The following is a 14189-nucleotide window of genomic DNA, read 5'->3' on the forward strand; positions in this document are numbered from 1 at the left end:
GGAGATGGATATTTTCAAATGGGCTTGGGCTTGTTGGCTTTTTGACAGATCATGGGCTTTCCATTTATGGGCCCCGCTCAATCAATTTCTGGACTGGATTTGGTTTACCAGTTGTTTTTCCCAGACATTAGGGTTAAGGACCAGGCCCAACCAAAGCCCAATGCATTTTTTAGGGTTTTTATTTTATTTTATTTTTTTATTAGAGATTTGATTCATATAAGACATTACAATAAAACCCAATGAATTATAATCATAGTAATAAAGATGAAATACAAACTTTACAAAGAAACTCCTAAAGTAGAAGAGAATAACCTAATTAATACACGGAAAATAAGATCTATACACAAGTAAAGAGATTCAAACTACTAACTTATTAGTGAAGTACAGAAATTCTGATCAATCGAGTTAATCCCGTTAATTAATGCATTTTTTAGTTGGTGTGATAAATTGTGTAATTATGCATAAAATTGATTGATTAATTATTAATTAATGATAATGATGATGATGATGATGATTGACAATGGTGACCGTATCAAACTTCTTGTTGGGGTTGGGCCCTTTAGAGAAGCCTAGGTTGGACAAGATTATAGCATTTTGAGAAACATTATAATTTGCTCCTGGGCAAATCATGTTCTGCTCCAATTTGAATTTAATTTGCTAAAACAATAAATCCTATCTCTTTTGTATTTTTATTTATTTTTTGGAGACAACATGACAAGCGGCTCATCTTATGTATTATGGAACAGTACTACAAGATCATCGAACAACTTCTTGTTGGGTTGGGTCCCTTTAGAGAAGCCTTGATTCCCAAATGAAAAAAAATAATAATAATTAAAAATAAATAAATAAAAAAATTGGAGCCTAGGTTAAACAAGATTATAGCATGTTGAGAAATGTTATAATGTACGCTCCTAAAAGAATATATATGGTGTTCAAAAAAAATAAAATGATAAGTACACTTTCATAATTTTTTTACAGAATTTCGTAACACATAAATCACAAAACATCATAATTTTTTTTTACTACAAAGTGTCATAAATTTACTATTCGTAACTTTATCACAAAGTAAAGGCCAATTTTTTAGAGTATGTACCATATGCACCCTTAATTACTATTTTCGTATCTTCAGTTATATTGTTAGTTATGTCTCAATGTGACATTATTTATGATATTATTTTGATTATGACTCAAGAATTTTTTGTTATATCTTATGTGATGTTTGTTTGTAACTATTTTTTTTTTTTAAGTTATGACTCATAAATATTGAGTTATGGCATGTGTGATAATCAAATCTACAAATGACATCAAGAATTTTTTGTTATATCTTATGTGATGTTTGGTTGTAACTATTTTTTTTTTTTTAAGTTATGACTCATAAATATTGAGTTATGGCATGTGTGATAATCAAATCTACAAATGACATTTGCTCAAAAAAATAAAAACTCAAAAATAACATAACTTGCATATGGTGTACACTCTTAACATTACCCTAAAGTGAAATAGCAAACGCCACAAACATTCATATGTACATTTCACTAGAAAAAATCACAATTTTCTTAGGATGTACACCTTTTTAGAGATATACGTTGTAGACTTCCTTCCCCTAAAAGATATGTCTATTTTTTAGCATTTGATATAATGAAAAATAAAAATTTTAGGATTTTTTTTTGTCGTAATAGAAATCAAATTTATTTTAGCCGAAAATGTTTTGTATTTCTGAAAGGTGAAAAAAAAAATTAACCAAGGTCTTATCAATGTCTCCACGTTATTGTCGTCACCACCACCACCACTACTAATACAATCAGTTACACATTAATTTCAAATTTGCAACTTAACGCTAAAAAAAAACATTTTTACACAATTTTTTTCTAAGAATAAAGATTCATAAAAAATAAAAATAAAAAGTTTCCACCAAAATGAGTAAAACGATAATTAAATATATATATATATATATAATAAAAAAAATTATAAAATAGACTTAAGAATGGATGTAGACCCGACATCAAGTGACTTAAGATTGAGTCTCTATGATCATGATTATAATTTATCTATAATTGTTGTTCCCTCATCTGTTTTTATTTATTTTTTATTTGTAAAGAAAGATAACTTCATGTCATATTACCTCTTTGATGATGTAAGCTTGTTTTATTTTAAGTGGGCAACTTCGTGGCATAAACCTTAACCTAGCTGGATCATTCATTTAATCAATTTATAGGATTTTGTTGGTGACATTAAGGTTATATTATATATAGCATTTAAAACGTGAGGATTAAGGTTTTGAATTTTCTCTAAGTTACGATGACATCAAACACATATAATATAATACAGTATAGAGTATAGTTGCCCCACATAAGGATCAAGTTATAGAAGTAAATTATATGTTGCAACTTTGTATTTTATATCTAATTTTATTTTTGATGATACATTTCGTGATGACAGGATGGGTCGGATTGATCCACGCTCCTCAAGCCTACGTCCGAATGACTAAGCTCACGGGGGAACCTGCACAAAAGTCCAATAGAGAACGGGGAGTCCCCCAGCGAACCCTCCGACGAGCAAATTAGGAAGAGAAGTGAAGTGTAGTGATGGAGTAGAGATAGAAAAGCTTAACCTTCTACATGTCTTCGACGTCTGCTTATATCCTTTAGTAATCATTACGTTGTCTCTTCCGACCTGTCACCTTGGCCGAAAGTCTATGCTGTAGCTTACCTTGTTCAGGGTGAGGGCGTGTTGTCCCGACGGAGAGGGGTTATCGCAATAAATGCTGTAAGGGGGCCTCATTAATAGCGATGTGCAGTGGCAATAACTTTGCAGATCTTTGTCTGCTGATGTGGCTTGCCCTTTTCTTGCTATGTGTCTTGATGTCATTGGTTCTAATTGCTACATGGGGCTTCGGTAGTGCTGGGTTTCAGCATTTGAGATATGTGTTGGGCCTTAAATGGTGGGCTCTAATCTTTATGGACTTACCCATGTCAATTTTGTCTCTTAATTTTTTAATTATCACAATTAATCTCTTAGATTTCAAGTTAAATTGTAATTAAGTCCATTTAGATAATTTCGTTTCAAAAGTCAACGAACAACCACATAGTAGTATTAATAATACTTTGTCCCTTATACTTTTATTAAGATCTCACTTTAGTACACTACAAGAAAAATCAAATTTTGCGACTAAAAATGAATTTTTCGTCGCTGAAAGTAGCAGAATTGGCGACTAAAATGGAATTAATCGCTAAAAGTGAACACTTTTGGCGACTAAAACAGTTTAGTAACCAAATGTAGGGGTTTTAGCGACTAAAAGTCAGTTTAGTCGCTGAATATAGGGGTTTTAGCTACTAAAAAAGTTTTAGTAGCCAAAAGAGAAGGTTTTTGGCGACTAAAACATTTAGTAGCCAAAAGTATAGGTTTTGGCGACTAAAAAATAGTTTGGTCGCCGATTATACGTGTTTTATTGACAAAAATCAATTTCGTAGCCAAAAGTGAAACTTTTTGCTACTAAAAAAAATTTAGTAGCTAAAAGTCAAGAATTGCCGACTAAAATGCAGTTTAGTCGTCCAAAGTAGAGGTTTTGGCGACTGAATTTCAGTTTTGTCGCCAAAAGTGGAGGTTTTTCGGCTGGAATGATTTTTTTTAGCGAGAAAAATATAATTAGTAGCCAAAACTATACAATTGGCGACTAAAAAATAGATTTAGTCGCCAAAAGTGATCTAATTTTTTTTTAGTAAATAATTTATTTTTTACATAAATTATATTGAATAAATATAATTATTTTTATATATATAGCTAGATATTAATACGGGTCAATATAGTATATAAATAATATATGTTGCATATATGTTTATGTGGTGTTGTAGTGGCATAGTGGAGAGAGTGTGTGGCTAAATGTTTAGAATGTGGAAGAGGTTGGCGGTTTAAATCACAGAAAAAGCAAAAAAGTTGATTTTTTTTTTTTTCACGGAAGCACCTTTGGCGACTAAAAAAGTGTTTATTTTGGGTGACTAAACGGTTTAGTCGGCGATTCATGGACTATTGGCGACAAAAAGATTAGTCGCTAAATGTGTGATTTAAAAAAGTGTAAATCACTATTGGCGACTAAATCGTTGGTCGCTAAAGAGCTATTTTTTGTCGACTAAAAAAATTTTAGTCGCCAATACCTCTGGCGATCATATCTACGCGACAAAACGGGCGACTAAAAAAATTAGTCGCTGAAAGTAAAAACTCGACTTTCGGCGACTAAAAACAGACTTTTGGCGACTAAAAATTTAATCGCCAAATGTACTTTTTCTTGTAGTGGTATTTTTGTCAATTTTTTAAACAACTTTATATGATTGGTTTTAAATGTAACTTGACTTGAAAGTCAGAGTACTAACTGACTTGTAGGTCCCGTTTGACATCTAGTTAAAAAAATTATATATTTTTTTATTTAAAATTTGTGCCTTTTTTAACGTATGCCAAACGCACCCTCATAGTCAATTTTATACATATAGATCCCACCATATGCATATCTGAAATATACAATAATTTTTTTGAATATTTTTATATGCACTATTTCTATTCAATTTGATCACTCCACTGTTGAGTGAGAGAGAGAGATCCAAATTAAAGTAAAAGAAATGAAGAGGAGTGGTGGTTGAGATTGGCTAGTGGGAAGAGATATTATTATAATCTTAACAAAATCTAACCAAAAGGGTTAGTCAAGAAAGCAAAGCTAATAAAAAAATCTATGTAGTTAACGTAATAAGTTGGAATTGCGGACACCAACCAAACAAGAATAAAATTAATGTTGACACAACTTATACCTTAAACAATCACATATTAGTTGGAAATTCAGTTTAAAAAAGTCCCTTTTAAAAATTATTTTATTTTTAGTATTTTGTTTTTAAATTTGTGTAATTTTTTTTTTTAAAACTTTAGTCAATTCATATGTAGAAGAATCTGAAAAAGTCAAAAAAATGACCTTTATTTTTAGTTAAGATTATAAGGGTGTTTCATTATAAACGTGTGTTAACGAGTGGGATTTAATTTTTATTAAAAAATAAATAAATAGATATAAATTTATAAAATAAGTGAAACTAATTAAAACAACAAAGAAAGGAAGGAAAGAGGGTATGCTAAAGGACTCAAATAGTATCTCTACCAATTAACATTAAAATGTACCCATCTTAATACTGTGAATAAAATTGAACCCATTGTCTCTATCAGCATTTACACATTTGACAAGTCTACTAAACCATTTTATTAAAGACAATAAGGTTCGTCTGTTTTGGGATATAGAGGGAAGGATACGATTAGGATAGAGGTGAGACTCATTTAATATTGTGTTTATTTACAAATTTGGGAGAGGGAATGACATGGAAGTCCGGATTAGGTTGGGCCTTGGAAAGGGAATTGGGATAGAGGAGGTAGAGGTGGTTTTAAAAAAATAGTCCGCCGGACTTTGTTTTTTATTTTTTACATTTTGGGTTTTTATTTTTATTTTTTTTTAACATTAATGTTTAATTTTTTGTTAAGTAAAAATCATTATTTTATTTTTTTTCTATTTTTTTAATTTTTTACATGTTAGGCATTTTTGTTGAACATTAATGTTTAATGTTTTGTATTTTTTTATTTGAATTATTATTTTATATAAAAATAATTTAACAATTCCTATACCAATAACTATCATTACAACAAACATAATTTTACTTAATCTCTCCACTATTAATCTCTTCCATTCTACTTCTGAAAATAAACGATCCTCAAAACTAAAAGCAATTTTCAACTATTAAATTTGGACACTAGATCTCCAGTAGCAATACTAGTCAAAATTTCTTAAAATCTTATTTTCTTATTTTAACTAATCGTTTTTTTTAATGTATACTCTAATAATTCTCTTTATTTTAGCTATTTACTTTTACAATATTCATTTAATATTTTTATGAGAAAGAGAATGAAAAAATAAATGATTTAGCTCAACAGAAATAGCTAGTCACTATTTACAAAACTATTTTAGTTAGTCTTTCGACGAGTCTGGTAGAAAGATTTTTTATAATTTTATTAGTTATTTTAATTAAATTGATAGTATAACTAGTTTGAAAGCATTGCATACAAGAAATACATGTGATCATGTGGCTTTTGAAAGCATTGAAATAATAATGACAATAATTTGTTTAGTTAAAGGCAATTTTCCAAGGCAAAAATGGAGTATGGATTTTTTAAATTGCTTTTTTAAAAAAATAATTTCCTAGTGATTTAATATTAAAATTTTAAAAATATAAAATGAAGTTAGAGAAATTTTTTGAGCCTTAAGATAGTATTAAAAAAATTATATTTTCGTATGAACTTAGAATTTAACATTGTAATTTTTTTACAAAATTTACTAAATACTGGTGCTATTAAAGATATAAAATTTATTTTAAAAAATTAATAAAATATCTCAAAAAATCATATATTATAAACAACAATTAAGTTTAATATCTTTTAAAAAAAAAAATATCCCGCATCAGCACCATATCATCAAAACCTCATCATTTAGACAAAGTTCCACCACCTATTTCTCAAGCACCTAACATCACTCGAGTACTTTAGCCTTCGTTTGAGCAGTGGGTTGGCTTTTTGGCTTTTTTAGCTATTTTAGTCTGGGCTTAAAAGCTTGGTTTGGGAAGAATTTTTTGGCTTTTTGACTTTTTTGAGTTTTTTTGTGAGAGAAGAATGTAATGCTTATGGATTGGATGTGATGTTTTGTTTGTTATGGCTAAAATAGCCTATTTTATCTTTTGTGGCTAAAATAGCCAAAAAAGCCCAAGAACCAACTTGCCAAATAGAGGTAAAAAATTGTTATGTGAGTTTTTACTTATTTTAATAGATTAAAATTTTTATATTTAGAAAGATAATTAAATTTTTTTATAATTAAATATAATATTTATTAGAAAAAAAGTAAAATGATTATAAGTTTAATATGTGACATTTTATTATTTTAATTAATTAATTTATTTATTTTATAAATTTTAACCTAAAAAAACTAAAATTTCACTACCTAAAAGGGCCTAAATTTCAATTGGCATTTTAAAAAGTAACAAAATCCGCTCTACAATAAAGTTACATCCGAAAAGACAAATGTCTACGTGGAATTTGACATAGGCCTTTTGGTAGGGTTTATTTCCAATTTATTTTAACTTTTAGTTTAATTTAAGTTATTTTGATGAGTTTGGTTCAGCTTAATAATACAATTTACAACTTTTTATAAGTAAAAAATTAACTTATTCTTTAAGTGGGGAAGAAAAACTTAATTTATAAGTAAAAAATTAATTTATATTTATACTATAAATTATTAAGGTATAAATTATAATCACTTTCCCACAACTCCGAATGAGACCATAGTCTTTTCCATTTCAAATTTATCATGTAATAAAGTGGATGTCAATTCCTTTTTTTCTTTTCATTTGTTTATTGTGCGACCAGGATAAAGTAGTTAGTTACGAAACGTTGGTATTTGAATGTGAAATATAAAGTAAAAATACAATGAAATAATAAAATTGATATTGAATGAAGGCTCTATTTGATTTGATTTTTATAATATATTTTCAGGAAAAAAAAAATAAAAAAGTTAGAATTTAATTTGTTGAAAAAAATATAAAATATTAATTATTTTTATATAATTTTATCTTTTTTAAAAGTTAAAAATATATTTTAATATTTATTTTAATCAAACTAATTTCTATATTTTGAAAATTAAATCAAACAAGTCCTTAACCTTTAAAAAAAAAAAAATTAAAATACCAATATGAACACTACATAAAAAAAGTATACAGAAAATATATTATATGATTTATTTTAAACATAACCCATATTTTTTATGTTTTAATTATGCAGAATTATATATAATTTCACTACCAATTTTTGGAAATTTGGGTGAATATTTTAAGAAGTTAGAAATTCATTGGAGGCAAGAAGCAACGTATCATTGAGCAGTAACTTGGGAAAAACTGCAGAAATGGTTGTCCTTGTGGTTGTGGAAGTTCTTTGAGCCTGCTCTCTCTCTCTCTCTCTCTCTCTCTGGCTTCTTCTGGGTTGCTGCAGTGCCTTTGCTTTTCAGCTCTCTCTTCTGTCTCAACCGAAGATCTCCGACAACCTTCAGCTTCTCTTTCATGGTAAGCCAAAAACATCTTTAAAATCTTGTTCCTCTTGTTCTCTGAACTAGGAACCCCTGTTCAGTTGATGGCTACGTATCACTGGTACCAGTTTTTTTTCTTTTACTTTCAACTTTTCTGGTTTGGGTTCAATTGAAATTACAGTCTTGTTTCAATATCACAAAACAGTTTTTTTTTTTTTTTTTTAAATTGCCCTTTTTGGTTTCCTGTTTTCTTTAAACATTCTCTGATTACTGTTCTGTTTTAGGCCTCACTTTTCAATAGGTTAACAACAAATTTCAAAAAAAAAAATATTTTTTTTTTGCCCCTTTTGGTTTCTCTGTTCCAATTTTCTTTCACACTTGCCTAAATTTAGTTCATAATATTCCTAATCTTTTCTGGGACTTGACCAGAACACCTTGTATTTGTTTTCTTCGGGGTTTTTGATTTTTTGTTGTGTTTTCATATGCGTTAGTGCTTGTTTCACATTTCTTAGTCTTTCTTTGAACTGTCTCTGATTTTGAATTTCTCTACCATGGGTCATTATTAGCAGTAGCTTGTTGATCTTTGCTCATCGAGTTAGACTAATTTACAATTCGACAGCGAAAAAAAAAGAAGAAAAGAATCCTCTGTTCTCCGTCTCTGTTTCTACTTAGAGAAAAATTGAAACCATTTTCATGTATATGCACTTACCCTCTATGAAATTTACAGTCCCAATCTTGCTACAAATTGGTTTTTCTTGACAGAATTGTGATTTTCAAAAATGGAGGCGAAGGATGATGTGTACTCACCTAATGGAGTTCTTGAGGACTATTTAAGGACCGTTGAATCCGAAACAGTCTCTTCCAAAGCAAGCACATCTGAATCTGAAGCTCAACAAAACTCGAAGCCCACCTCTCGATGGGGTGGTTTTGTCCAATTATTGAAGATTAGATCAAAAACACCCTTATGGCGAATTAGCCGTAGCCTGAGAGAAGACATCAACACGGGTTTGGATCCCCTTGTAGATACTGATTTGCCTCAGCAGAAGAATTTCACCCTCTCTGAACTCCAAACCGCTACCAACTGTTTCAGCCAAGGTTCATCCTTTACTTCAAAATTTGAATTTGAATTTAAAGTTATAAAAGCTTTCCTGATAGCCTATGGAAATTGTGCTTATGTTCCAACAGCTATGCTAGGAATATAGCAGATTTTCACATAATGAAACATGGATGTGAGTGAAAATCTTTTGTGCATTTAGGCTTTCTCATGTTCCAATTTTATTTTGGTTTTTTTTTTTTTGGTGCTTCAGAGAACTTGATTGGAAAGGGTGGTTATGCCGAGGTTTACAAGGGACGTTTGCGAGATGGGCAGGTTGTGGCGATTAAGCGGCTGACACGAGGACTGCCTGATGAGAGAATAGGAGACTTCTTATGTGAGCTCGGGATTATGGCCCATGTGAACCATCCCAATACTGCTAAATTGATCGGTTATGGAGTTGAAGGAGGAATGTACCTTGTTCTAGAGTTTTATCCGCGTGGAAGCTTAGCTTCTCTCCTTCATCACGGTTGGTTTGTTCTTTCCAATCCCAATTTTTCTCCAAATTTTATATGTTGCAAAGTAAAGGGATGGGGATCAAGAAAGGAAGGCATGAAGACCTATTTTAGGCACAAAAGGCGTCAAATATTTTAGCAGATTTTGTTTCTAATTTTATTAATTTCTTTTTTTTTTCCCCCTCAATTCCTTGTGGGGATTGTGTATGGAAAATACTCATTGTTTGATTAATGAATATTGTGTATGGAAAATACTCGTTGTTTGATTAATGAATATTGATTGAGAGAATTCAAAAATCCTAATTTTGCTTCTTCATTTCCTGGTTCTGCACCAGTTAATCTTTTATAAAAATAGAAATAAAGATGACTTAGTGCACAATGCTTATGCTAAAGCAGCATCTGGGAGGGTAAGATGTATGCAATCTTAATCTAGTATGATTTTTTAAATTGTTTGTGTAGGTTCAAAGGAGAAACTCAACTGGAGTATTCGGTACAAGGTAGCACTAGGAACAGCCGATAGTTTGCTATACCTTCACGAGGGTTGTCGAAGGAGAATCATTCACAGAGACATCAAGGCTGCAAATGTACTTCTTACAGAAAACTTTGAGCCTCAGGTAATCTTTAAATCTTCATGTTTGAACTTTCATCAACAAAGAACATAATTGTATAGGTAGCAAATGATAATAAATTTGATCTTAACTTTGTAACATGACCAAACCAAAAAAAAAATAATATGCATTTTGAAAGATGTTTTTGGGAGCTTTGAACCTCAAAAGGATAACCATTTTTTATTCAGATTTGTGACTTCGGGCTTGCAAAATGGCTTCCAGAGCAATGGACTCATCATACAGTATCAAAATTCGAAGGCACATTTGGGTAATTGGAAACCTAACACTTGTCATCTCTCTATCATCTGCACAAGATTTTACTTACACATTGTCTTAATTTTTTCTCCCAATTGCAGCTATCTTGCTCCTGAGTACTTAATGCATGGCATAGTAGATGAAAAAACCGATGTTTATGCCTTTGGTGTGCTGCTCTTGGAACTTATTACTGGGCGTCGAGCTCTGGACTACTCCAAGCAGAGCCTTGTCATTTGGGTAAACCTCTGCTCTCCCCTCACCTACAGTACATGGACTTTCAGTTTGAAGCATACACTTCTTTGTTTTTTCTGTTAGTAAGTAAAATTAAATCATTGTATTCTATATTCTACATTGCACTATATTAAAATTATAGTAAAATGATTGTATTATAATGCGATATATGTCATGAATAAATTTTCTTTTTTCCAATTTGGACTCCGTATATCCTAAAATTTGGAGTTTGATGTGTCCGACCTCTAGATATGCACACGCACCAAAGTCCAGTAACATAGCACCTCTACCCATCAGAAAAACCTCCAAATCCCCTTTCGTATGACACCTTTACTAATTGAATTGGCTGAATTGACATTGAGCATTCCAATTTACCTTTTAGGCAAAACCCTTGCTCAAGAAGAACAACATCAAGGAGCTTGTTGATCCTTCGCTTGGTGATGACTACGACTCAATACAGATGAACCTCATGGTGTTGGCTGCTTTTTTGTGCATACAACAATCTTCGATTCAACGGCCTCGAATGAGACAGGCATGTTTTGCCGACCTTACTCAGATGAAAATTATGTAGATGATGTGTTAATTCCACTTACAAGTTACAAACTAAATTTAGAATACAGACCTTGAGACTTTGGCCCTTTTATGTTCCGGTTGGCCTTGTTATATGGTTGAATTTGTGTTCTGTTTTTCAACAGATGGAAATATAATGTGTCTGTCTAAGATAGTTGAATTTATATGGCAAAAGTTGGAATTTTTGTAAATAGGTCAGTTTGATATGTGCGGTTCTAATACAACAATGCTACAGACGCCAACTATTTCACTATGTTAAACACTGCTCGCAAAAGGTGTGGGCCCCACACGATTATATGAAGTGGGAGCCCACAATCAGAGTAAGAAGTGTTTTATGCTTGTGATTTAGTTGGTGTCACACTTATTCTAATATGTGCAGTACTATCGGTTTTTCTACTTACACATAAACTAATAGGGTTGTCTTTGATTTTGTGATCGGTTTATGTGTTCCTAAATTTTTTCAAACACTACATCATTTAAACTTGATTTGCGCTTGCAGATTGTGCAGCTGCTAAAGGGCAGCCAAGGCAGCCTAGAGTCGGTGCAAAAATATCAAAAGCCATCCTTCTGGAAGAGGTACTATGTAGAGCTTTTCACTACAGAGGGGTACAATGGAACAAGTGACTTCAATAGTCTACATCGGCCGAAACAGCCGGCTTTGGAACCTTAAAATCCCCAATGATTTAAGAAAAACCATCATGATATCACAAGAACTGGTTTGGGAGCCTTTGTCTAAACGACCCTGCCTAGGATCGATTCTCAGTTATCAAAAAAACAACAAAAAAGGGTGCGAGAGAGAGAATTCAGAAAGAGGTTTTTTTCTTCTTCTTTTATTAGAAAAAGAGTGATGTTTCTCAATCTCTTTACAACATCTCATGTTTATGTCATGGGAGAGAGCAACAGGGGGAGGCAAATACAGGGAAGTCTTAGATTGTGAATTTTTGTACATAGTTGTAAAAATAATTTTCATAATTGCTATCCTAAAGTGGTAAAAGTATTTTTTTATTTTGCGAAGTAGATTTTTTTTAGTTAAATGTGATGTTTGTGAGAGAAAAAGTGAAATAATTATGCGGTTTGATGTGATATTTTGGTTGAATTTATTTATTTTTATTTTGTAATCAATTTGTCTTTTAGTAAAAAAAAACAAAAAAAACCAAAGAAAAATTCTTCCCAAACACCGCCCCATCGCAACAATAACAAGTTCTTGCTACCACTCTTGATTTCCTCACCATGTATCATTGATGCCTTTCATCAATGAAAAAATGATCGATGTGGTAATTGATCGATGTATCTTTTCTTTTGTATCTTTTCTTTTGTGTGCATATTGTGTATGGCAAGGATGACTCCCTCAAAACATCGAAGTTATTTAATTTTTTTTTTCAAAGTACTGCTTCGACGGAACCCCTCCCCTGAATGATCGATGTGGTAATTATATTTTTAATTCACATAATATTTTCATTAGAAATTGTTGTTGATATGGATGAAAAAAAATAATATTATCATTTTTTTTAGATTAAAAGGTATATTTTATATAGAATTCGTATTAGTCTAGTCTTTTTATTATTACTAATAGAGAAGAGAAATTGATATAATTATGTCAAATAGATGTTTTATTATATTTCTTCAAAATATTATAAGTCAATATAATTCACCTTAAATTTATGAGCACTTGCTCATAAATTCAATTTTGAATTTTCTTTATCTAAAGGTTCACATTTTAAAATATTTTGTCTATAAGGATAAGCTCTTGCAAAATAATCATAGTATCCCTGTATATATGGTATATAAAGCCAACAAACAATTCACTCTCGCTCTCAAGGTTCGAGCTAGGGTTTCGCCTCCGAGCCTCTCTACTTCGCCAACGGTGGTGGCGACAAACAAACCACTCTCTCTCTCTCTCTCCTCTCTTCTTCATCTGCTAGGGTTTGAGCTAGGGTTCTGCCGCCAAGGCCCTCTACTTTGTAACTGTAGGAGAAGGTTCAAGAACACGGTTGGAAAATTCGAAGATTTTCAAAAATTCTTGAAGAACAACTTCGAAGTCTCTAGAAGATAATGAGAGACTTAGATTTTTCAATAGTCTCAACTTAAGAACACAAGAGTAATGGAGATGATGGAGATAAGAGATTTGGTGAAGAAGAAAGCAAAATGGCTAGAGAGAGAATAATGGCATGGCTCTCCCATGGATCTCCAACTTTCACTCCCAAGGTTGATAATGGAGAAGGGAAATTAGTTATTTCCCAAGAGTTAAAATCTCCAAAATCCATCCCTTGTAAAGCTATGGGTGGGTGCTATTTATAGGCACCTCATGATGTAGGATGGAGCCCATGTGCAAGGCATATGAGGAATATTCTCTCTAACCACCTTGTCCAAGGAGGTGACCTCTCCGAGGATGAGGAAAATCCCGAAGAGGAAATCAACCTCTCGGTGAACCCTTCTTCTTAGCCACACCTAACCAACGATCCCCAATCATCCCAAAGGACCAGGGGTAGTCCCAGAGGACGTCTTGCCGCATAAGGGTCAGGGGTAGTTCAAGAGAACGCCCTACCGCAAATATTGCCGAGTCTCATGGACTCCCCGGAGTCGTCCCACCTCGACCCGGGTATAGGCTAGTTTAACCGAAGAGTGAATTTATTTCCACTCACCGTCCTCGGGATTGGGTCTTTTGTTCGAACTCCATTATGCCCATGGTTCTAGTGTGTAGATCCCGGAAAAGCTCCGAGCCCGCAAGTGTTCTGGGACTCATTAACGGAGCGGCTTCTAGGTTGTGTTTGAATCCATTCGAAGCTAAGTGCTTTGGATCTCTAGATTCGTGGATCCGAATCCTTTCGAGTCCGAGTGCCTCGGGTCTCTAGGATAGCTCAATACCCTTTCAAGTCCGGGTTCGAGTA

At 32.1% G+C, this 14189-nt stretch overlaps 1 protein-coding gene across 3 annotated transcripts; it reads left to right on the forward strand.

The window, feature by feature from the left end:
* The first annotated feature begins 7777 nt into the window (after positions 1-7777).
* Positions 7778-12315, forward strand: LOC114290713 (receptor-like cytosolic serine/threonine-protein kinase RBK2). Of its 3 annotated transcripts, none has more exons than XM_028234667.2 (8): positions 7778-8126; positions 8852-9184; positions 9397-9651; positions 10097-10251; positions 10434-10513; positions 10602-10737; positions 11114-11263; positions 11801-12315. In XM_028234667.2, the coding sequence occupies exons 2-8, from the start codon at positions 8869-8871 to the stop codon at positions 11969-11971; spliced, it is 1263 nt and encodes a 420-aa protein (XP_028090468.2). In that variant the 5' UTR covers positions 7778-8126; positions 8852-8868; the 3' UTR covers positions 11972-12315. The 3 variants fall into 3 exon arrangements, with proteins under 3 accessions (XP_028090468.2, XP_082755722.1, XP_028090467.2); XM_028234666.2 differs by having other exon boundaries at positions 7990-8126; positions 8867-9184; XM_082899596.1 differs by lacking the exon at positions 11114-11263 and having other exon boundaries at positions 7843-8126.
* Positions 12316-14189: the final 1874 nt, after the last annotated feature.

Source organism: Camellia sinensis, chromosome 12 (assembly GCF_055761805.1).
Source record: "Camellia sinensis isolate YWXY chromosome 12, ASM5576180v1, whole genome shotgun sequence".
NCBI classification, from domain to species: domain Eukaryota; kingdom Viridiplantae; phylum Streptophyta; class Magnoliopsida; order Ericales; family Theaceae; genus Camellia; species Camellia sinensis.

Bases quoted from the DNA above. Each gene is read 5' to 3' on its own strand.
- LOC114290713 (XM_028234667.2), top strand. From the start codon at position 8,869: ATGGAGGCGAAGGATGATGTGTACTCACCTAATGGAGTTCTTGAGGAC. The intron at 9,185-9,396 runs GTTCATCCTTTA...TTGGTGCTTCAG, and splicing joins TACCAACTGTTTCAGCCAAG to AGAACTTGATTGGAAAGGGT. The intron at 10,514-10,601 runs GTAATTGGAAAC...TCCCAATTGCAG, and splicing joins AAATTCGAAGGCACATTTGG to CTATCTTGCTCCTGAGTACT.